This window comes from Cupressus sempervirens, chromosome 9 (assembly GCF_028749045.1).
Source record: "Cupressus sempervirens isolate cs-2001-9-10 chromosome 9, ASM2874904v1, whole genome shotgun sequence".
Taxonomy (NCBI): domain Eukaryota; kingdom Viridiplantae; phylum Streptophyta; class Pinopsida; order Cupressales; family Cupressaceae; genus Cupressus; species Cupressus sempervirens.
Window position 1 is genome coordinate 194,897,923 of NC_143126.1, and position 24,961 is coordinate 194,922,883.

At 35.0% G+C, this 24,961-nt stretch overlaps 2 protein-coding genes across 2 annotated transcripts; both read left to right on the forward strand.

Annotated features, from left to right (window-relative positions):
- The first annotated feature begins 20,266 nt into the window (after positions 1 to 20,266).
- LOC149538143 (uncharacterized) lies at positions 20,267 to 21,443 on the forward strand. Its single transcript, XM_089802314.1, has one exon. The coding sequence runs from the start codon at positions 20,474 to 20,476 to the stop codon at positions 21,038 to 21,040; it is 567 nt and encodes a 188-aa protein (XP_089658440.1). The 5' UTR covers positions 20,267 to 20,473; the 3' UTR covers positions 21,041 to 21,443.
- A 98-nt stretch (positions 21,444 to 21,541) lies between these two features.
- On the forward strand, positions 21,542 to 22,587 carry LOC149538144 (uncharacterized). The gene is made up of 2 exons (XM_089802315.1): positions 21,542 to 21,834; positions 22,210 to 22,587. Exons 1-2 carry the CDS (start codon positions 21,542 to 21,544, stop codon positions 22,223 to 22,225), a joined length of 309 nt encoding a protein of 102 aa, XP_089658441.1. The 3' UTR covers positions 22,226 to 22,587.
- Positions 22,588 to 24,961: the final 2,374 nt, after the last annotated feature.

Here is a 24,961-nt window from a genome sequence, read left to right on the forward strand (position 1 = left end):
TTGGGAAGAGGTGGGTATAATCAAGCATATTCAGACTTGTTCTTGCATTATCTTTTTGTTATTGCAATATTGCTTTGATTGACATTACTACTTTTTGGTTATCTACAACAAGAGTTATGCAATCATATGTTGAAGTTATATACGAGAATTTGGACTGTACATGTTGCGAAGTAAGCCACATTCTATTTTATCCTATTTTTTGTTAGTATTCTATCTGAATCTTGTGTGTTATCATGGTATGATATTGTTGTCATGGAGATAAATTGATATTGTTGGTGAACTTTGGCCTTGTTTGGATTTGTGGTGTAAGATTGTTGCAAATATTTGGCACATAGCTTTTTAGAGTACAGAGACAATAAGCTGATGATTTGAGATTTATTTGTAATGAAATTGTTTGATGTTGAACTAGGGTTTCACTTTCAACACCATATCATTGGCAAATTAATTACTTTCTAAACAACCATAATGAATATCTTTAAAGAAATTTAAATTTTTAAATCTAGAAGTGGATATCATCCACATATTGTCAACACCTTATCTAGGTAACCCGAGAATATCAACTCAAATTGCAAGTGTAGAAATCATAACTTCGCTACATAATAAGGATTTCAATCCAATTAAGGTGTTGCTTCAATGGTTGGTCCTAAAATAGTCCTTTAAAATTGCATTGTTTTGTATACATTTCCGAGGGCACCATGTTCATATTATTGTCTCTCCAATGACTAATTTTCATCAAGAAAATTTACATATTTTTATGAAGAAGAAAATGTATATGAAGACTTAAACAACCCATGACTTCTCTCCATGAATTTGCTTCAAAATTTCTTCCTCACGCTTGTGGAACCATAAAATTTTAAATCTATAATAATAATCTTTATCTCAAGCCTAATACATAGTGAGACATGGAGTATTACTCTGATACATTCTTGACTTCATATGCTTGTTATTAGCCTCATGATATACAATGAGACTAATTTTTATTTTTATTTTTTAAAATCTAACTGGCATCGATATTTTGACACGTCCTTTCATCGATGGCATGAATAACCCATTAATTCATCTCTAACAGTCATCGATATTTTTATGCATCTTGTTGTCAAGGATATGATAGAACCATCAAATCATCTCTAGCAATCGTTGATATTTTGACGCATCTTGTCATTGATGGTATGTCAAACCCATCGAATCATCTCTAGTTGTCATTGATATTTTGACATTTTGAACTAGTTGTCTAACGCCAAGTCATTTGACATAGATGGAGATAATTTTCAATGGAGATTACTGTCGATAAATTGATAGTTGTGGTGTGCATCAAAACTCTAGCAACAATCTTTTTTGACATTTTTGAGTTGCAATTTCAACATCTACGCATTGAAAAATAGGTCCAAATTTACTAGTGAGAGCATGGGATAGGATGCAAAGAAAGACAGATAGGATGTAGTAGGGAGAGAGGGAGGGAGAAAGGAAGGAGAGTGAGAGAAATAAAAATAGAGCTAAAGAGAGTGGGGGGGGGGGGGGGGGAGAGAGAGAGAGAGAGAGAGAGAGAGAGAGAGAGTAGGGGATGGGGAAAGAGTACGAGACAGGATGCAAAGAAAGAGAGAGAGGATGGAGTAGAGAGAGAGGGAGGGAGAGGGAGGGAGAGAGAATATGGGTTGTTGGGTGATCCTACAATAATGGGTTCCACTTTTTGACCAATTTTGACTCTGAAATCAATATTTTTGCAACAAACGTCACGTTCAAGTGACTATATCTCCAAAACTATAAATAATTTCAAGATGACATAAACTAGTGATTTTGAGTACTTTGTTCCTACTTTGTAACCATATTTTTTAATCTAAAAAAAAAAAATTTTATGTCAATTTTTTTTATCTCCTCCAAAAAGTGGTACATAATAAAATTCAATATTTTAAAAAGTGATAGTCCATTTGACACACATAACTTTTTTTCTAGAAATGATAATGAAGTAATTCTTTCTACGTTGGATTTGTCGCATCAATATCCAGTGTCTGCATTTGGTTTGATTTATTTTTGTTGAATATTGTATAGTTTATAAAGTTTTGAAGTGACATGAACCATAATTCAGACATACGTTTCGTTTGACACAAATAATTTGAAGTCAATTAATCATAAACCATTTTTTTTTTTTTGAATAGAAAGGTATCTCAATAAGCCAGTGCCTCCATATTTTTCAAAAAAAATTTGACCTAATTTTCTAATTTTTCCGAGGTGTCAAAGTCGGTTGATGTTCAATCGGTAATGAACCTATAATGAGTTAAACTCATATTTGAAAGTCTTAATGATTAAATTATGTAATAAAATTATAGTCATTGGAAAGCTTGCTTCGAGAAGCACATTTTGACATTTTTTATTTTACAGTAGGAGATCATTCTCCTACAATTATGGCAGTCAAAAGAGCAAAAAAAAGAAAAAAAGAAAAAAAGGTTAAATTTTTTGTGATTTTGCATGTTCGTGCGAACATGGCATTCACGCGAACACGTTTACCATGTTCGCGTGAACATGCAAATCATGTTTGCGTGAACATATATATCACATATGTTCACGCGAACATATGAAATATGTTCGCGTGAACATGATTAAAAAAAAAGTTATGGCACGACAACTTGGTGCATTTGCTCATATTATAAGAATTTGGTAGTTGTAAGCTTATAAGACAAAAATGATCTCCTTTAAAAAATGAGAATCGAATTAGCTTGAATTAACTTTTTTGATTGAATTAGATAAGCATACATGAGGTTTGAGGATCCTTCACTTATAGTTCTTAGAGGGAATCATCAAAGAATTGGGATGAAGAGGATTTGTAGGATCAAGATGATGTGAATTGCATAAATTTATGTGAATTATGAAAATTTAATTCTTAATTCATGATATTTCATCTATTAAAATGGACGATGATCCTTTGTCTACATTAAACTTAGCTCCCTTTCCACCTTTTATGTCTTCATTATATCACACAATAATTCTACAAAAATAAACATGCAACTATAAGACCACAACCCAACCACTATATCTTTATGGCATTTGGTATGATATTCAAGAATATGTAAAAATAGATTAAAGTACACTATAGAAAAACAATAACTCATCTACTACTCCAAATTAGTTTCATTATTATGATTTATAGTTTAAGATAGTGCCAAAATTTCTTTTACAATTTAAATAGTTACCACCATTAGCACATGTGATTAAAAAATATAGATAATAATGTAATGTGATGAGGACAAAGTCAAATAAATACTAGAGTGGACAATTACTTATGGCACACATTTCTATATGTAATTCAAATTATCTAGATTTTATTCTATGATCTTTCCAAATTTGAACGACTTAAACAATACATACTAAGGCTTGATTTCTAGACTAAAAGTGTTAAATAGTCAAAATTGATTTATTTTTCTAAGCTTAATTTTTACCTTAAAATTGATGTTTACTTGAAAGATTTGATGATGTTATATATTTATATATCGCAGTTCCATTATTAAATTGCTTCATTTTGTCATTGTAGAGATCTTTAATCTTTGCTCCACTTTTCAAATGGTTTTGATGCGCTATCTTTGAAGTGTTGATTGATTCATTCGATATATGCAAAATACAAACATCATAATTTCACAATCCAGTACGAATTTACGATTGAATTTAATGTTTTAAAAAACAAAAAACAATATGATGTTTTTTTGAAACAATTTTCTCGATTTCTCAAAAAAATTATTTAAACTATTTCAAGACCACATTCTTGTAACCCACTATATTTCAAGACCACATTCTTGTAACCCACTATTTGAAAAGCGAAAACAAGAACCAAATCTTGACTTTTGCATGAACACATTTGTAGACGAAAGAACCGTTATCTGCAAATTTCATTCGATTTAACATGATCTTTCGGATAATTTTGTAGCCTTTTTAACGGCCGCATTGATATACGGTGTGTAATCCACGCGTTTTGATGAACAGGAAAACTGGAGGAATGTAGTAGTTGTCTGTAGAAATGTCCGTCAATGAATAACGTAGGATTCCTTCAATTATTTGCTGTACAATGTTGCAATTTGTCAAAAGTAGCACCATAATTGTGCCTGGATGGAGACTAGGTTTTGTTATGAGTTTTGTATAGGGAAGTATATTCATTGAATATATGTCAGGGATGGTAGATTTTGTTCAGCGCAGAGGGTTTTTACTTAGTTTTCAGGTTGTATATTTATTGAGTATATGCCCTGAGAATACCTTAGGGCATTTCTGGCTATTTGTCATTATTTGTTTCGCAATCATCGATTTTTTCCTTAATTCTGTCTTCCAACGTTGGATGCAATATTGGACAAAAGTCTGGATCCTCTTCTCCATCTTTGTGTGGTTCTTATAATTTCGCTAAATTTTCATCTTCATTTCACACAGTCGCTCCTGTGTCACTGCCTTTTAAGGGGATCTTAAAAATAAGCCCTTATTCACGCGGGAGAACTGTTAGAAATTCTGTCATAGGACTTAATGTCAAATAAGAAATTTAGATCTGTTCCATTTTGCTCTCTCCAGTCCAGTTTGCTGTCGATAATCTTTAACTAGCTATCAAACCAGAGAAATATTTCAACATCTATATGTTGTAAACTTGTAAATAATCTTTAACTATCTGTCAAACCAGAGAAATATTTCAACATTTATATGTTGTAATTTTTAAAATCTTCTAACATTTCTTCCTTTCTGCTCTCAAATCTCCTGTTTTTGATAGGAGTTTTATGCTTGTTCTCAGACTGAGCTATATATTTCTAAGTTGTCAATCAATAATTAATTGAAACTTTCGTTTGTTTATATCTTCCATTTTCTGAATCTCCTCATCTGTCTGTTTTGCCGTTTCTAATAGTAGAATTTTTGTTCCGAGATTGTGCATCATAATGAATTGTGTGAAGAAATTCACAACAAAGAGACGCACTACCAGTAGCATCCATGGACGAACTTGCAACTGTATGAATATTTTGATGGATAAATATTCGGTTACAAAGGGCAAAGGGGCTTGAATTGTGGGTTACATTCACTAGACCTTCAAGAAAACTTCGTTTGTAATATTTTCCTGGTTCGAAAGGAATTACAAAAAATTCTAAATATTTACCTATTTTAAATTTTGTTCTGGCCTAAAGTTTTCTGCAGGGGCTTTTGTTCTTCCAGCATTACTAAGGATGCAACTTCCTCCATTGACGCAACTTGATTCAAATTTAAGTTAATTCTATTAGATGTGAATTTGATCGACTAGAAATATGACGGAGTTCAAGCTGTGATGAAAGAATCATTCTTCACTCATTTTACAATTTCTTCTGCAACTCTTCTTGAGCCACTGTACCCTGTATTTATTCTGTCAGATATCAGGGGAGAAATATTAACGGTGGAGATCTTAAATAGGAGACGTGCATTCAGTTTTTCTTGTCAGACATCAACGTGAATATAGTAATTATTTGGAATTAATACGTACTGTAATAATAATGAACACTTTTCTAAACTAATTTGGATCTCCTGTGAAAATTCTTATAAAGTAATTTCAAATTCTTGTCCAATGTTAGGGTCCTGTATGTGCGGAATGTAGAAAGTAAATAAATGATTCAAGTTTGATAATTGATAACTATACACCGGACGAAGAAGACTTTAATTTGAAAAGTCATAGGATTAATTTGACTTATAATCACTTTCACAAAAGTAATAAAAAAAAGAGGGAAATAAATATCTGACTGCTTATTTTAAGACTTTCATTTTTTTTTTGAATGCTTACACTATGTTTCTATAGTGTTGTTTATTAGGGTTTCTTAAATTAACTCTAAGTAGAAAATAAAATTATTAAAAAATATATAATAAATAATCTTCTTCTTTTTAAATGGAGCAACTATTTTTCTTTTTAAGTGAACTACCTATTTTTTAACAAATGAAATAAGCTTGCCGGACAGACAATTAGGCACACTTATTAAAAAAATAAGCTATGAGTCCCCATGCCTGTGCTAATGGCTAGTAATCGTTGCTCCATATTTTAAGGAATATTTTATGTAGTTGGTGTCCCCATGAAATTACTAATTTTATGGAGAAGGTGTCTATGGGCCCTTGGTCTACTGGTGAAGTTGAATGACTCACAAAGAGGCCACCAGGGATCAAGTCTTGCTGAGTGCAAGGCTCCAACATCATAAGGGATGAGGTCGGGATCATGTGCTAGGTGATTTTGATGGTGTAGATGCCCCTCAATCCTTGGCTCTAAGTTGAAGAGGTTTCAGGTACGAGTGGGCCCATATCAAGTCCCTAAAAATTCTATGTGATGGCCTTCATTGGTTGGTAGCTTAACTCTAAGCCGAAGAGGTTTTAGGTATGAGTGGGCCCATAGTGGGTCCCTAAAAGTCTATGTGGTGGCCTTCAAGTTGGTAGTTCGCAGGCTTCGTGCCTCACAGGTTTGAACCCTCCATAAAAAAAAAAATGATTCTCCTTTTAATTTTTAGACATGCTTTTGAAGGGAAATCTCAAAAATGAAAAGAAGAAAAATTGTGGAGATAGTTGGCCTTTTTTTCTTCAATATGAGTTGTTGTTTAAGTTTAGCCATTCCTTTTTTCAACAACTTATTTTTGATAGTTAAGCATCAACTGCACTATGAAAATTAGAGAAGATTATAAATAATCCTTTTGTGTGAAATAAAAGATTGAACGGGGACACTTTTGTGAGAGATCGGATGGGAACATGGGGTAAAGAGTTGCATGAGAAAATGTTGTCACAATTCCTAAATTATAGCTACTCCAGTAAAATAGAGAAATATTCCAATTTATCATTTCCCTTCACTTAAAAATTTGCATGGGAACACTCTTGTTGCTTTAAATTAAGCAAAAATGAACTAAAGCAACTGCATGGGGACATGGGTAAGTTGTCAAAAGAAAGGAGGTGCTCAAAATAAGCAGTTGTTGCATATTAAAAATAAAATAGTAGGTGGGTGCATATAATTTTTTCGCCCTTTTATTTATTTAGTTCCATTATTTCCCTCCATTTTAATATTTACCTCTATTTTTCCCTCCTAAATTTATGTCCATTATCTAGAAATTAATTTCATGCTGCTTAAATATAAGCAACACAAATAATATTCATGGGGTCACTTGCTCCTTAAAATATTGAGCAATGATTGCTAGTCAGAATAAGGTAAGCATATACATGGAGATCTTCTCTTACCCTGTGCACATGTGGTTGCTCAACTCAAATTTTTGCTTAATTTTAAGCAGTGAAAGCATTCTCATGCATTTTTTGAATGATGAGAAAATATAAGATTTACCTATCTTTTTTTTTAATAAAAAAATTAGGATAATTTTTAAGAAAAAATGTAGCCAATAATTGTAAGCATGGGGTCACTAGCTCCACAAATAAATGCTAAAATTATGGAGCAATGGGTGCTAGTTAAAATAAGCTTAGCATCCTCATGGGGACCTACCCTTAAGAGGAGGTCCTCATGTGACAACTAAGCTTTATTTCACTAGCAATAGTTGTTCCATATTTTAAGGAATTTTTTATGCAATAGGTGTCCCCATGAAACTACTAATTGTAATTATTTTTGTTTCTTATGACATGCTTTTGGAGGGAGAAGATTGGAAGGAAATATAAAAATGGAGGGAAGAAAAATAGTGGAGCCACTTGGCACTTTTTAAAGTATGCAACAGATGTTTAACTTTAGCCCCTCATGTTTTCAACAACTTAGTTTCAATACTTAAGCAATACCAACACCATGAAAATAGGAAGAGATTTTGAATTATCCTTTTATGCTAAATAAAAAAATTGTACAGGGACACTTTTATGCTTATTTTTAGGCACAAAACAAGATTAAGTAGCCACAAGGGAACATGGGATAAATCTCTTTTTCAAAATGTTGGGCTCATGACCATACAACACATTTGTATGAGCCCCATATTTTGACCCAATTATTTTTTTGAATCCGTCCAAGGAAAGATACCTAAGATGCCAATGATTGATGAGCAATTTTTATTGAATATTTTTTCAAAAATTTGATTTTCTATAAAATAGATTTCTGAAACCTCTGACATATGGGCACCATAAATTGATGAAGACTTAGCATTTAAAAAAAATACTTCAAGAAACTCTATAGATGGATGTCATATAATTTGCTTTCAAAAATATAAAAACACAAATAAAATTTTAGTGAACCTGACTATGTTAAGTTTATGTACCACTTTTTATCAATAAATAATATGAAAGTAGAAAAATTAATCAAATCGCCATAAATTTTTTAGTTTTGAATTATGTATAGTAAGAAGTCTAATGTTATTTTTCCCCTAGTGCCCACACTTTGAACAAGGTAAAAAAAAAAATTGTAAATAACTTTGAAATATAATATAGGGCATTGGCCTTTTAGTGATAATTTTTTTTATTTTAAAAGAAGTCTAATGGGTTTTCATTTCATGAAACACTTCAATCGGAAAGACCTTCAAAAAATATGACAAGATAGAAATCTAGAATTTGAATGTCTTAGTCATTATTTTATAGGTCCAAAGTATAGACTTGGTCTCATCATGCCTATCCCAACCCAAAATCCAATATAAAGGGTGACTTGTGAATTTAACTTTTAAAAACTATGCATGTGTTTATAAAGGTATATGAGATTCTTAAATATACTAACTCAATGTGTAAAAATGAATTTATAGGCATAATATTAACAAAATTCAAAATGGGCACCTGTTTTGAAAAAAAATGAGTACCCTATTATTTGAATTTTGGATTAGTTCTCTATGCTTAAAATGGGTGGATCTCTTTTTCAAAATAGGTACTCATTTGTAGTGGGATTTCTAAGGTTGAAAAAAGTTATGTCAAACTGGATTTCTAAGGTTGGAAAATTTGTAACAAGTTTGATTTCTAAGGTTGGAAACACATTGTCCATAAGTTTGTTGTTTCTTTTTCTAGGGTGATAAGTTATGGGCATTAATAGATATATGGAATGATTATAATTGGATAAAATGTCTATCTCTGTTCACTATAAACATAGATGCCATCTTCATAGTTTTTACTACTAGGAAGTTTGTCAAAAAAATGATGACATACATTATTTTGATTGGATCATCAAAAGAAAAAATTATTGTTAAGACAAAAAAAGATCATATGGAGCAATTCCCTTCCTCAAAGAAGGAAAAATATTGAGATATGTATGCTCTTATTTGTCTACTAGAGAAATATTTTAGCTTTAGAATTATATGTCACGAACAACTATATTATTTGCTTCAATATAAAGATTGCCCCCTACAAAACATGATCCATGTCAACAATCTCCCTAAAAAGCGAAGAAGTAAAAAGAGTCAAGGTCAATATGCACATTTAGTAGTCAATTTTAGTTTTTAATTGCCATTAAATGTAAAAGAATTACATATACATGTATAACTATGAAGATAAGAGATCAAATGACAAGTTCTAAAAGAAACCATAACTAGTTACCAAGATACTGACATGATTCGAACCTATCTTCCAATTAAAAAAGAGACTCCATAACTTGTCAAAGAACACAAGGGAAAGAATATTGTAGGAGTGCTTTACCACCCTACCACGAAGCTGATAAGCTTCCCCAGAATCTTTCCTAACATGAAAGATACCCAACCTGACAATGAGGGAGTCTAACCAAGAAAAACTAAAGGAGTGATAGAATTGTGAAGAAAAAAATAATCTACTCCAATAATGTAATAATATTACATCACCAACTCAACCCCCTCTTAAGAAAGGATAAGCATATCACAACTCTTATTGAAAGACCTTGTGTAAACCATATGCATTTCAAGGCAACATAAGCATCATTCTTTAGTTTAGTGAAGTTTATTAAGAATCAGATTCTACTTTAAATTTCCAAATATGAAATATTCTAGAACATGATACATGCAACATATAAATTAATTATGTCCATGTTTAAAAAAATCCTACTTCATAAATTCACCCATTATCATAGTATACACCGTTACATTTTTTTAATATTTCATGAATCCTCAAATATTTCTCAATGAATTAAAAAGAACTTAGTTCTATCACATTATAAAATATTCATAAAACATCACTTTATTCCAAGAGAAAGAATAATGGAATCCACTACCACAAAACAATCATAGAAATAAATTCACTATTTGGATCAGGGACATCATTCACAACCATATCCCAATAAAAAGAACTAAATTATTTAAAATGGTTTCCTTTCTTTTTCAAAATGTTATAAAATCACATTGAAATTTCAAAGTCTAATTTGTTCATAAATCATTTATATAAAATGAAGTCAACTATACACTTCTTTGCTACTCATTAGGACTACATTTAATGAAATAAATAATAATTGAAAAACCTCCACCAACATTCCACCGAAGATGATATATTTTGGGTGTTTTGTTGTAATTAGCAATAAAACATGTTTTAATGCTAAGTCCATTGATCACACGTTCTTATACATTGTTTTCAATCACATAGTATAATAGAATATGCAACAAATCAACAAATCAACTTTTCTTAGTTTGTGACCACAATATTTAAATTAATATTTAAAGAGTTGTAATTTGTAAGGAAATATGCCCTTAAGCTCCTACTGATATTAAAGCCAACCTATTATATTTAAAATGAAGTACTAATTTGACCATCCGATGAAATGAGTCAAAATAATAACTTACATTACCATTTGATCATATAATAATAAAGTAAAAGTTGCTTTTACCTATTACATTGCAAGTCAATAATTCTACATGTGTGTGTTAAATTCATGAGTTAGAAAAGGTATTTCCTATAATTCAATTCTACACAATAACAAAAAAAGTATAGACTCGTAAAAAATTATACTTCTATTTAAAGTTATATAGATCAACTTTATTTATCCTATTTATTTAGGTTCTTAACTAAATAAGTATATAGAAAAAAAAGAACATAATTGAAATAACTACCCATATATATACATCTAACACTAATATCAATTCTCATTTCAAATATTACTATTTTGCATGATATCCGATCAATTTTAAATGTATTATCAAATTCTCCAAAGGTAGTGTGATGTTCCCATGTTTTAGCCTTCATATTCTCTAAAGTCTAAGTGGAGGATAAGAAGAAATTAAATTAATTTCTTATAAAGCCATTGAATTAAAAATTAAAGGTGACTTTGTATTTAATTAATTTAATTATTTACAAGGGAGGAGTAGCTTCTAGGGTATGTATTAATTATTGGAAGGACGAAAGCCTCTCATGATTTAATTAATTATTTCCAGGTAGGAATTTCTAGGTTATGCATTAATTATTGGAAGGAGGAAGCTTCTAGCACTTGCAATTAATTAATGTTTTAGTTCCTTCTAGAAGGATGAAGAAAAGGATAAATAGGGTTGAAAGTCTCATTGTTGATCATTGGATGATTATGACTTGCATTTGACAAGAGCTTGGATGTGTGAATCACACTCTTTTCTTTTGGCAATAGAGGACATTCATTCTCTATTGTAACATTCTAGACGTCACTCCCTTAGGGATTGGCCTTTGGAATACATCTCTTTGTAATCGATTGCAGCATTCTCAGCATTAATATAATTTCAGCCTTGGTTTAGCTCTTGGGCATTCCTGGGTGACCATTACAGTGGTATCAGAGCTATAAGTCCTGCCATCCTGTAGAGATCTTCAACATCTATGTTTGCGCATGCGACAAGGGCTTTATAATTTTTGCAATACTAGAGCAAGAAAAAGTAGGAGTTCTGACTCACATAATGAATGAGACAGTTCATCCGTGCAGAGGGACATACAATCCAGTCATACAGACATAGAGGAGACATTCTTTGAACGAGATAGCAATATGGATGATCAAGATGATAGGAGCACCGATCAAGATCAAGAAAATGCAATTCTTAGGTTACTGAGTTCATTAGAGGAGGGGCAGCGGATGCAACGGGAGCATAATAGGCAAATGGATACGATGATACAGCTAATGGCTAGAAAAATGGGCATCAATATTAATCCAAGTGATGCCAACAATGGCAAAAACAATAATAGGGGCAATGATAATGGAGGCCGAGACAACATTAATGATAATAATAACAATGAGAATGAGGCTGATAACTTTAGACATGTTGCATGCCTAGCTCGAACAACTAGCTCGAGACCCCTTCTACCCACCTTCCCACCCAGAGAACCAGTTCAACCGATTAATGAACCACAGATTGCAGAGTTATAAGATCAATTTAGGAGGGATTGGGAGGCGAGTGGGGTGGAGTTTCAGGTGGATATCTCTCTCATAGATTACTTGGACTTGAGGATGAGACGCATGCCCAGATCAGGAGGAAGAAGTCAAAACTTTGAGCTGAGAAAGAAAGTGGGGAAACTTTCTTTACCATATTATGATGCTTTTGGGAAGATGACTACACGAGCTTGGGTGCAGAAGATGGATACTTACTTGCAGCTGAATCCTATGCCTGAAGAGGAGGCTATAAAATATATAGCTATTCACTTGGATGGACCAGTACATGAGTGGTGGCACCATGGCATGGTAACCTTGGGACATAACCAGATCACATCTTATGAGGAGTTCACTGAGAAGCTTATAGAGAGATTTGATACTAGGGATCCTGAATTACAGTTTAAGGAGTTGGCACAACTCAAGCAGTGGGGATTAGTTGAAACATATATCAGTGAGTTTCAGAGGTTAGCTATGTTGGTCACAGATATTTCAGAGAGGAGGTTAGTAGTGTTGTTTATGGATGGACTCTCAGAACCCTTGCAAGGTTGGGTCAAGGGACATGACCCAGGTACGTTGTAGGAGGCCACTAAAAAGGCTCATAACTTAGCACCTTCTTAATTTAGGAGCATATTTCAGCACAAGGATTCTTATATGAAAAAGGACAAGGAGAAGGACAAAAAACCTTTTCACAAGGATGCTCAGCCCAAAAGAGATAAGTTGGATAATGATACTTTGAATGATTTAAGAAAGAAGAAGTTATGTTTTCATTGTAGAGAGCCTTGGGATTTATCTCATAAGTGTCCCCTCAAGACTAAGGCAAATCAAATGGAATATTTCTCAGCAGAAGAGTCACAGTCAGAAAGGGAGGATCATCACTCTGATTTAGATGAGGATAGCAGTACTGAGGGCAGCAGCATTCCTGAGGATGAGAAGTCATTAGCACAATTAACAGGGGCTCAGAAGGAAATCATATTTAGGGTTAGAGGTACTATCCAAGGGCAGAAAGTGATCGTACTCAACTACACTAGAGCTACACATAAGTTTATAAATGCATAATTTGTAGGCAAGAGAGGTCTACAGACTGAGGAGCATGCCAGATTTAGGGTTATGGTAGCTAATGGTGACAAACTATTATGCACTCAAAAGATATCTAATCTTCACATCAGGTTTGGAGATGGCTATGAGTTGAAAGATGAGTTCTATGTGGTAGACATGGGAGACTATGATGTCATCCTTGGCATGGTATGGATGGCCTCCCTAGTAGAGTTCACATTTAACCTAGAAAAATTGGAGATGAAGTTTCAGCATAAGGGAAGAACTGTGGTACTTAGGGGACTTTCAGATGGAAGTTGCAGAGTACAGTTTCCTTGAGAAAAATGCAAAGACTTTTTTGACATGATAACATAGAGTGGGAAGTAGAATGTTTCACTATGCCAACTTCACAAGAGCCACAGGTGAAGAGTCATCCACTAGAGATTCAGGAGATACTTGACAGGCACACTAAGGTATTTGGCAAGATTCCACATGGGGTTCCTCCTAACAGAGGAATAGAGTATGTTATTGAGCTTGAGGAGGGAGCCAAAAAAGTCATGATTACTCCCTATCATCATCCTAAGAAACATAAGGATGAGATAGAGAAGGCAATTGAGGAGTTGTTGGAAATAGGGCATATCAAGCCTAGTAAGAGTCCCTTTGCTTCAGCAGTAGTGTTGGTAAAGAAGAAGGATGGGACAATGCACATGTGCATTGATTATAGGGTATCAAACAAGAAGACCATTAAGAATAGATATCCCATCCAACGAATAGATGAGTTACATGGTGCATCTTTTTTCACAAAGATTGATCTACGGTCAGGATATCATCATATCAGGTTGAGGGAGGAGGACATTGAGAAGACAACTTTTCGGTGTCACTATGGTCACTTCGAGTGTTTGGTTATGCCATTTGGGCTAACCAATGCCCCTACTACATTCCAGAGTTGCATGAATCAGGTATTAAGGGAGCAACTTAGGAGATTTGTTTTGATTTTCTTTGTTGACATTTTAGTTTTTAGTAAGACTTGGGAGGAGCATTTACAACATCTTGAGATGGTGTTGTCTACTTTGGAAAAAGAATCATTGTATGCCAAGGAATCTAAGTCTGAGTTTGGGATGACTGAGCTACTATATCTTGGACATTTTATCAGTGCAGAGGGAGTTTGGGTAGATCTTGAAAAGATTAGGGCTATTTTTGATTGGCCTACTCCAATGAATCTTACACAACTTAAGGGATTCCTTGGTCTCTGTGGATTTTATAGGAGATTTGTTAAAAGATTTTCACAGCTTGCTGCACCCCTAATAGACCTTACCAGGAAAGGGGCTTTCACATGGACAGAGGCAGCTCAGAGAAGCTTTGATCATTTTGAGAAGGTGATGTCATCATGTCCAATACTAGCTCTACTAGATTTCACAAAGCCATTTGAGCTTCATTGTGATGCATCAGGAGATGGGATCGGGGTGGTCCTAATGCAGAAAAAGCATCCCATTGTTTTTGAGAGTAGGAAGCTTCGTGGAGTGGAGAGGAGCTATTCCATCTATGATTGGGAGATGTTGGCTATAATGCATGCATTGGCCAAGTTTAGGTCCTACCTAGTTGGGGGAGAGTTTTTTATCAAAACCGATCACAATAGCATCAAGTACTTCATCAACCAACGTGATTTGAATGATAGACAACAGAAGTGGGTCACAAAATTGTAGGCTTATGACTTTGACATTGAGTTTGTCAAAGGTAAGAAAAATATGGTTGCAAATGCCTTATCTAGGAGGCCTCATATTTGTGCTCTAGCTGAGGTTACAAGAGTTTGGAGAAATAAGATCACAAAAGAATATGCAAAGGACACTTGGGCTTCTAGAGTAATTGCAGGCACCATACATGATGATTGCTATGTGGTGATGGATGGATTGATAAAGTTTCAAGACAAGATATATTTGATTCCTTCATCATAGTTTAAGGAAGTAATACTGAAGGCATTTCATCATGCACCTACAGCTGGACATCCAGGGATCTTTAAGACCTATAGGTAGATTCGTGAGTGGTTCACATGGAAAGGGCTCAAGCATTATGTTCAAAAGTATGTCAAGGAATGTGCAATTTGCCAATAGAATAAGGGAGAGAACACATATCCTTCAGGGTTGTTACAACCTTTGCCTATTCTGAATAGGAAATGGGAAAGTATTTCCATGGACTTCATCACCGGGTTACCATGAGTACAAGGGAAAGATTGCATCTATGTGATAGTTGACTGACTCACGAAGTTTTCTCACTTCTTTGCTATTCCATCCACTTATACAGCAGCACAAGTGGCTGATATTTTCTTCAAAGAGATATTCAAATTACATGGGCTACCTACTTTCATTGTTAATGATAGGGATAGTAAATTCATGAGCACTTTTTGGCAAGAGTTGTTTAGGTTGTGTGGTACTAAACTTACACCTATCACTAATTATGATCCATAGATAGATGTGCAGACAGAGTTTGTGAATAAATGGGTGGAAGGATATCTGAGGAACTATGTGACTACACAACAAAGGGCTTGGGTCAAATGGCTACATATGGGAGAGTACTATTATAGCACCACTTATCATATGTCCATTAAGATGACTCCATTGATGGAACTGTATGGTTATGAAGTACCTAGTTTCATGGATCTAGTTTTGGGAGATAATAGAGTGCCCAAAGCAAAAAAACTTCTTGCAGGATAGTCAGGATATTTTGAGGGTGCTCAAGGAGAATATACACCAAGCCCAAAATCAGAAAAAATTGTATGCTAACCAGTACCGGATAGAGCATAGTTTTGAAGTTGGGGATATGGTTTACCTAAGGCTACAACCATATAGATAGTCATCGCTCAAGAAAAGCGGAGCAGAGAAGTTGAAGCCTAGGTTTTATGGCCCCTACAAAGTGATCCATAAGGTGGGTGAGGTTGCTTATGAGATAGAGCTTCTAGAGGATAGTTGAGTGCATAATGTGTTTCATGTGTCAAGGCTTAAGAAAGCCATCAGACAAAAAGTTGTGCCTTCAGCAAAATTACCACCATTAGATGAGGAGGGAAAGCTTGTATTAATTCCTGAGGCTATTCTCGATACTAGGGAAAGGACTTTGTGAAGCAGGTTGATTAAAGAATATTTAGTCAAATGGAAATATCTACCTAAGGAAGATGCTACTTGGGAGAGTGAGCAGGTGCTATAGAAAATAGGACTAAGATTGCTTGAGGACAAGCAATTTCAAGGAGGGCGGACTTGTAATGTTCCCATGTTTTAGCCTTCACGTTCTCTAAAGTCTAAGTGGAGGATAAGAAGAAATTAAATTTATTTCTTATAAAGTCATTTAATTAAAAATTAAAGGTGACTTTGTATTTAATTAATTTAATTATTTACAAGGGAGTAGCTTCTAGGGTATGTATTAATTATTGGAAGGATGAAAGCCTCTCATGATTTAATTAATTATTGCTAGGGAGGAATTTCTAGGGTATGCATTAATTATTGGAAGAAGGAAGCTTCTAACACTTGCAATTAATTAATGTTTTAGTTCCTTCCAGAAGGATGAAGAAAAGGATAAAGAGGGCTGAAAGTCTCATTGCTAATCATTGGATGATTATGACTTGCATTTGATAAGAGCTTGTATGTGTGAATCACACTCCTTTCTTTTAGCAATAGAGGACGTTCATTCTTTGTTGTAACATTCTAGATGTCACTCCCTTAGGGATTGGCCTTTAGAATACATCTCTTTGTAATTGATTGCAACATTCTCAACATTAATATAACTTCAGCCTTGGTTCAGCTCTTGGGCATTCCTGGGTGACCATTATAGGTAGAATCTATTCTTAGATTATCAAACAAAGTAAAATAGATTCAAGAAAAACAAAAACATGTAAAGAAAAATTACTTGTGCCTATGTAGAACAAAGCGGGCAATTCCATTTATGACGAGGAAAGGTAATTCCATCAGGAACCAATTCCCAATCAGATCCTATTCTAAATAGATGAGAGCTCGAGAAAGATGAAAGCAAAATCAACAAACTATGCAAATGAGAAGGAAGCTATAGGAGACTATATACAAAGAAAATGAAGGGCAAGATTTGCATGTCCTGATGATGAGATTGATATAGAAAATAAGTAGTAGAAAGAAGAATAAAAATTTTAAACCAAACATGGAGTGGTGTAGGGATTTTAAAAATGATTCGATGCTATCTATAAGAAAGGAATGCTTCAATCATTTTCTGCACAAGAACATGAGCTTAAGATGAAATAAAATAAAACAATCAGAAAATAGATAAAAAAATTGAAAGGAAGAACCTGGTGGATCACTTTTATGTTGTCTCCCCAATTCTTTGTATCTTTTTTGAGTTCTCTCTTTCTTATTATATAATTTTACTCCAAAAACACTCCTTTTCAAAACTTGCTAAAAAAATCTCATAGTTTCCTAATTAAAATTTCTTAATTTCATTCACAGAAGTATAGTTTCTAAATTTTCTAAATTCCCAACTTTTATTCAACTGTCACTAATCTATGTGGCAACAAAAATATCACTTTTTTTGGCATATCTAAAATTGGGCCATGACATTCAAAGGCAAATGATGTTACTAGCTTTGGAATATTTATAGATTGAATTGCCCTTTACTTTACTAATCTTCCCAAAGAAATAGATCTTGAAAGGGATGGCTAATTTATAATATGTATTAAATATTATGATATTCCTATCATGATTCAATTGTATAGCTTTGGAGTCAAAGTTATTTTTCCTTGGTTCATGAGTATTGGTTCACAAGAACCTCGTGCATGTCTCTAGCGAGAATGAATGTAACACTTAGCACTCATTACATCTAGGTGATACTTACAGGATGAAGTATCAAGCCTTTTTGAAAGGCCACTTATCTAACATTGTGTCAACTCAAGTGTACTTAACTATGGAGTTTCGTCTAAGGTTAAACTTACTTATCTTGCCACTACATCTGCTAAGTGAGTTTAACATTGGAGGGAACTCCATGGTTATGTGTGCTTGATTTGGAACAATACTGGTATAGTTGACCTCCTCGAAAGGCCTAATGCTTCACCCTTGTGAGCATCATCTAGATGCAATGAGTGTTAAGTGTTCAATTCAGACTCATTAGAGGTGGGTTCTTGTGAATACACAGGGCATTTATTCAAAATGTAATACAAGAGTGACAATTGTGAATCCATTATGAAGGACCCATATGATCCTTTATTGTTAAATTTTGAATATTTCTTTTCATGCTAGGTGACAAGTCCATATACTTTGAAATGCATGATCATGTTAAATTCAAATGCACATCAAAGTGAGGTAAAATGTAATGGTGGAGTTTGAATACCCATTCCATTTCCTATATAATTTTATGTCTACCTTAATTAAATATTAACATTGTGATATTGCTATAAGGATTTAACCATGTGATTTTCGAGTCAAACTCATTTGACTTGTTGTGGAAATGATCTCCTACTTATAAATATTAACAACCAATTTGTGCTAGGTTTGGCTCGCATTTTAAACCTTGTCCATATCCATTTCACTCCCATTTGCACTAGACTCCATACAATAACTATCTATTCATTGATTTTTCACACTTTTGGCATTGGCTTCCATTCACCCTCTACCTACCTTGAGATCACCACCTTATCCGTATAGATCCTTCTTGTATAAATCAAGATTGATCCATGTTCATCTCATTGAGTTTGAGAATGATTAATGAATCTCAAAAATCCGAATTCAAACTTTTATATTACTTTATTATCCATTATAATCAATTTAACACACATTGTGTGTGACATGTTGCTAGATGACATTTGTTGTGTGCTCAATTTCAAAGATTCTTCCTTCTTTTTCCTTCTTTAAAATCAAAAGGAATTAAAATTTCAACCTTAACTTTTTACATGATGATCCCACTTATAACCTCTTCAGCAAAGTGTAATAGTGTAATTGACCCTCACCACAATGAAATCAATAATTGTTCTAACTCTAACTACCTAAAGCAATATGTGAAACTCATTGAACTAACCCTAAGAATCTTCCTAAGATAGCTTATTAGTGAATCTCAAAAATACAAATTCAAACTTTGATATTACTTTATTATCCATTATAACCAATTTAACACGCTTTGTGTGTGACATGTTACTACATGACATTTGTTGTGTGCTTAATTTCAAAGATACTTTCTTTTTTTTCACTTTTTTAATCGAGAGGAATTAAAAATTTGATCCAACAACTTGGAACTTAATTCTTTACATGATGATCTCATTTATAGCTCTTGAATAAAGTGTAATAGACCCTCACCACAATGAAATCAATAATTCAACATAAAACTTTAGTGCCTAAAGCAATAGTTGAAACCAATTGAGGTAAACCTAAGAATCTTCCTAAGATGGATTATTAGGAAATACTTGAACTTGAGAGGAAGATTAGAAAAAAGGGAATCATCATAAGCACCATAAATGTCTTCAATCTTTATGTCATCATTAATTTAGTCCAACAAGACCACCTTGAACCATTAAAACAATACTTTCAAATTCCATAAGGAAATGGTTTTATAGTCCACGACACTATTATGCCATAGTTTTTGGGTTTACATATGGTGACAGTGATATGGGACGAGGCGTACATACCCTACCCCTCAATGGGATTTGAACTTGTGACCTCTCTTTCAAGAGTACAAGTTCTCCACCACTAGGCCAACTCAGGCCATTAAAACAATATTTTCAAATTCTTAAAACGTCTAGGTGGCCTTCGCTGGTTGGTAGCTCGCAGGCTTCGTGCTTTGCTGGTCTGCCTCGCAGGCCTGAACCCTCCATTAAAAAAAATAAAAAATCTCAAACTACTCATCTCTAATTCAGTCCGAGCTCTTTGGAATGCACTGCAAGCTGTGTGGACCGATTCTCTTCTGCAGGGGAGCGGCAAAGAAAGAAATCCGTTTTGAGTATGATTATTGTGGTACGAGTGTACCGGCGTGCTGGTTTCCCATATTAAGTGCGGCCCTTTGAAACTGACATTTAATGCGGGAAAGCGACATTTTAATGCACCATCAAAGCGAGCTGGCAGAATTAAATCATTTCTCCCAATGTAATCCCCGGCGTGGCCTTAACCCCGGGTTAACAGCGGGGTTAAGATAGGGTTTAACCAGGATTTCTCCCTTCTTCATTCGCCACCCTGTGTACGAATTTCTTATAATGAGTCTCAGAAGAAACTGCGGCCAAATCGCCACGGAATTTTTTTAGATTGATTTGAAGGTAGAGAAATGGAGGAAGTCTGGGATTTGCAGGGCGTTGTGGCGGCAGCTGTTGGCAGAGATTCGAACCCGCGACGTCTGGATGTCTGGGAAAGAGCTACAAATGAGAGAAATGAGGATCAGAGGGATGTTAAGAGAACAAGTTCTGCTGCAGAATCGGCTGCCATGGCGGCAGCTCAGCCAAGGTACAGAGGAGTCCGGCGGCGGCCCTGGGGAAGGTTTGCTGCGGAAATAAGGGATTCGGCGAGAAATGGCGCTAGGGTTTGGCTGGGGACTTTTGATACTGCGCTCGAAGCGGCTCTCGCGTACGATCGAGCCGCTTTCGCCATACGCGGGGCTCGTGCAGTGCTCAATTTTCCTTTTGGCGGCGCCGCCTGCGCCTCTGCCTCGGTGCCTGCGCCGGCACCGGCGAGGAAGAGGCAACGGACTGATGAGAGCTCTGATCAGGTTGTGTATTTGCCGCCGGCGTGCTCGGATTCTGGAAATAGTACGGTGATGGAGCCGGGGAATGTTTCGAACGGCTCGGCTCCCGTGGCTGCTTTACCCAGCGGATGCCAGTGGCTTTTCATGCCCTAATTAGTTGAGCTTTACTCCACATTTTGATTGGCGCGGAGAAATGGTTGATCTTTACTCCACATTTTGATCGGCGTGGGAAAATGGTTGATCTTTACTCCTCATTTTCGTCGGCGTGGAGAAATGGTTGATCTTTACTCCTCATTTTGATCGGCGTACTGAAGAAGAGGTTTTTTGTTGAGGGATTTTGTCCACTGATTTCTACTTATTTGTTGAATGTTTTAGTGTCTTTTGATCTGCGCGGAGAATTATTTTGTTTTTCACGGACTTTTGTATAGGGATGTATATTTATTGAGTACGCCAATATCTTTACTGAGTATTTTGATCGCCGCTGACAAATATTTAGTGTTTCGGAGGTTTTCCACGGGGATATATATTTATTTAATATATGAATATATTTGTTCTACACTAAGATCGTCACAGAGAGTTATTTTGTTTTTTTCCGGGACTTACTACAGAGGTCTATATTTCAATGTAAAATCAATATCTTTACTGTACATTTTGATGGCCACTGAGAATTATTTTATTTTCCGAGGTATATTTATTGGATATATCAATATATTTGTTCTACATATTGATCCTCGCAGAGAATTATTTTGCTTTCTCCGGGGCTTGCTACAGAGATGTATATTTATTGAAAAATCAGTGTCTTTACTGCATATTTTGATCGCCACTGAGAATCTTGTTATTTTCCATGGGGTTCTGTACAGGAGCGTCTATTTATTGAACATAACAGTATCATTGCTCTACATGTTGATCGCTCCGGAGAGTTATTTTGTTTTCACGGCGTTTCACAGGTATTAGTATTTGTCGAATACAGAATGTTGTCGAGATTTATTTTAAATTTTCGCGGGACTTTATACAGGGATGTATATTAATTGAATATATCACTCTGTACTTCACATTTTGATCCTAAAAGAAAATAATTTTGTATTTCAGGGATGTATATTCAACGAATATATTGATATCGTTGATCCGCATTTTGATCGTTACGTAAAGTTTTTTTTTAAAATTTCCCGACGTTTTGTATAGCGTATACAGGTTTTTAAGTTTTGTTTACAGATTTTGTGTCTATTGATTGATTGAATGTGCGCCCTGGAACATTTAGGCTCCTGTTTATCTCACACTCTTTGTTCATCTTTCATGTAATTGTGCTGAGATTTACAATGCAGATGCATTCCCGTGTAATGGCAATGAACTTCCGCCTTTGGATTGGCTACATGAAGAATGCCCGTTTGAGAGTCCGTTAATTAACGATCTTGCGAAAGGATTGATGTACTCTGAGTCGACATGGTGGAGAGAGTTGGCAAAGTTTGGTCAAGTGCCACAATAAATAATGTCAGTCCAGCAAGGAAATGGTGGTCCCATACAGGCTGTAGTTAACCTGTCTGCCATCATACGTTTATTCTTACTATTTACCTACAGCCTAACCTATATAAGACTATTTTCTTGCTGCACTGAGCTTATTAGTTCCTGCCGCAGGCAGGATACTCATGGATCCGTTAAGTGTTATAATTAATTACTTTCAATCAATAGCATTTTAGAGTTAATCCATTCATATAGTCTTTTCTATAATTTGATATTTTTGAAATTTTAAAATTGTTATTTATTTGAATTTTTATTGGCTCTAACTGAAAAATGCGAGGAAAAATAATTTCTGAAATTAAAATTAATTTTTTTAAAAATAAAATAAAATGACATTAATAAATGTGTTTTCCTTTTCTCTAGATCATTCGCTACTTTTGGCATTAATATGTATGTTCTCTTATCTAGATCATTCTATACTTTCCATTTTATCAATTTTATCCTTTGCATTTCTTTTATCACCGCCAATCTCCATTCTGCGATTTCCATTTCTATATTGAACTAGATGCACATATATGAGCTCAATAATTTTTTTATAGGCGATTTCATGGTTTGCATAGATGCTTCATTGGAAAGTGTGAGTGCAGTGTTGATGCAAGATGGTCGTGTGATTGCATACGAGTCTAGAAAATTCAAGGACATTGAGCTTAACTACCCCACTCATGATTTGAAACTTGTGGCCATAGTGCATGCTCTTGTTCGTTGGAGGCATTTTCTTTTGGGACATAGGTTTGAGTTGCATAGCAATTATAGGAGCTTGTAGTATATCTTTACTCAACCAAATTTGAATGCACGTTGTCGTTGGATGGAGTTCTTGTGTGAATATGACTTTGATGTTCACTACATTAAAAGGAAGGAGAATGCCGTCACAGATGTCTTGAGTAGGACACAACATGAGATATTAGTGTTGTCAAAGGGTGGATTTGCAAGGCCGTATCTTGGAGGCTTTGCCTAGTGACACTTGGTATCAGGAGGTGAGGGCGGAGATTGACATTGGACGTACTCTTGAGGGGAGGTTTTCAGGTTATTTTCTTGAGTTCGATGGACTACTACGACACTTGCGGCATATTTATGTACTAGTGTTAGGTGATCTTCGTACCTTATTTTTGTCAGAAGCACATCGTACAACATATTCCACACATCCTAATGTTAAGAAGATGCATGTCAATCTTAAGCAGCTATACTTTTGGGCAAGATGAGGTGTGATGTTGCTAATTTTGTTGCTCAATGTCTTGAGTGCCAGAGAGTGAAGGCAAAGCATTAACATCCGATGGGTCTTTTGTAGTTGCATGCTATTCTAGAGTGGAAATGGGGTACAATATCTATTGATTTTATCATGGGGTTGCGTATGTCATCACGACAATACAATTATATCATGGTGATAGTGGACAAGTTGTCCAAGGTAGCACATTTTTCATCCATGAGAACATCCTACACGACTTCTTCTGCAACGCATGTTTTCTTGGAGGATAGTGTTCATTTGCATGGGATTCCTTGTAGGATCATTTTAGATAGAGATCCAATGTTTACTTTAGCACTATGGATGTCTCTCTAGCATGTTTTGAGTATGCAACTCAATTTTAGTTCGGCTTATCACCTAGAGACTGATGGTCAGACAGAGAGAGTGAACCAGGTTCTAGAAGACATGCTTTGCATGTATGTTATGGACCAACATCTAAAGTGGGAGGATTATTTATACCTTGTTGAGTTTATATATAACAATGGGTATCATAGTTCTCTTGGCATGTCACCTTTTTAGGCCTTGTATGGTAGATCGTGTCGTACACCTTTGAATTGAGATCATTTGGAGGACTGAGTACTTTTAGGTCCAAAGATGCTTCAGGATATGGAGCAGTAGGTTGTTCGTATTAGAGAGCACTTGATTACTGCTCGGGACAAGTAGAAGAAGTATGTAGATGCCCATAGGTTGAATTGTCACTTTCCTATTGGTGACAGGGTATTTTTGCAAGTGCATTCGAAGAAAAGCCCCATCCGTTATGGGAAAGGCTCTAAGTTGGCATCACATTTTGTCGACCCATTTGAGATCCTTAAGAGGATTGGTCCTATTTCTTATCGGCTAGCATTGCCACCTAGCCTATCACACATCCATGATGTTTTCCATGTTTATGTTTTGAGATAGTATATTCTCGATGTGACCCATGTTCTTGATTGGAATGCTTTATAGGTGGTGGAAGGACAACTTGCTTTGGAGCCCATTTGTATCCTTCAACATCAAAGGCTAGCCTTGAGAGGTCAGGACATAGAGCAGGTAAGGGTCCAATGGGACCCAAGCGATGATTCCTTTGCTACTTGGTATCCCTATCTTTTTATCAGCTTCTAGGAGTAAGCCTATGCTAGTGGGGGAGGATATAGTGCCTCTTGTGTTTGTAGTCTGTACCTTGTTATATTTTGATTCGAGATGTATTTGTACTCATGTTATGTTTTACATTTGAGATGACCTAAGGGTTAGATGTTATACCTTGATTTTAGTATCATAGATAGTATACTACTATGTTGTTCAATTTATCATATTTGCATGATGATGCCATTTTGAGATGG

Coding starts and splice junctions, on each gene's coding strand:
- LOC149538144 (XM_089802315.1), top strand. CDS start 21,542: ATGGCCACTGAGAATTATTTTATTTTCCGAGGTATATTTATTGGATAT.
- LOC149538143 (XM_089802314.1), top strand. CDS start 20,474: ATGGAGGAAGTCTGGGATTTGCAGGGCGTTGTGGCGGCAGCTGTTGGC.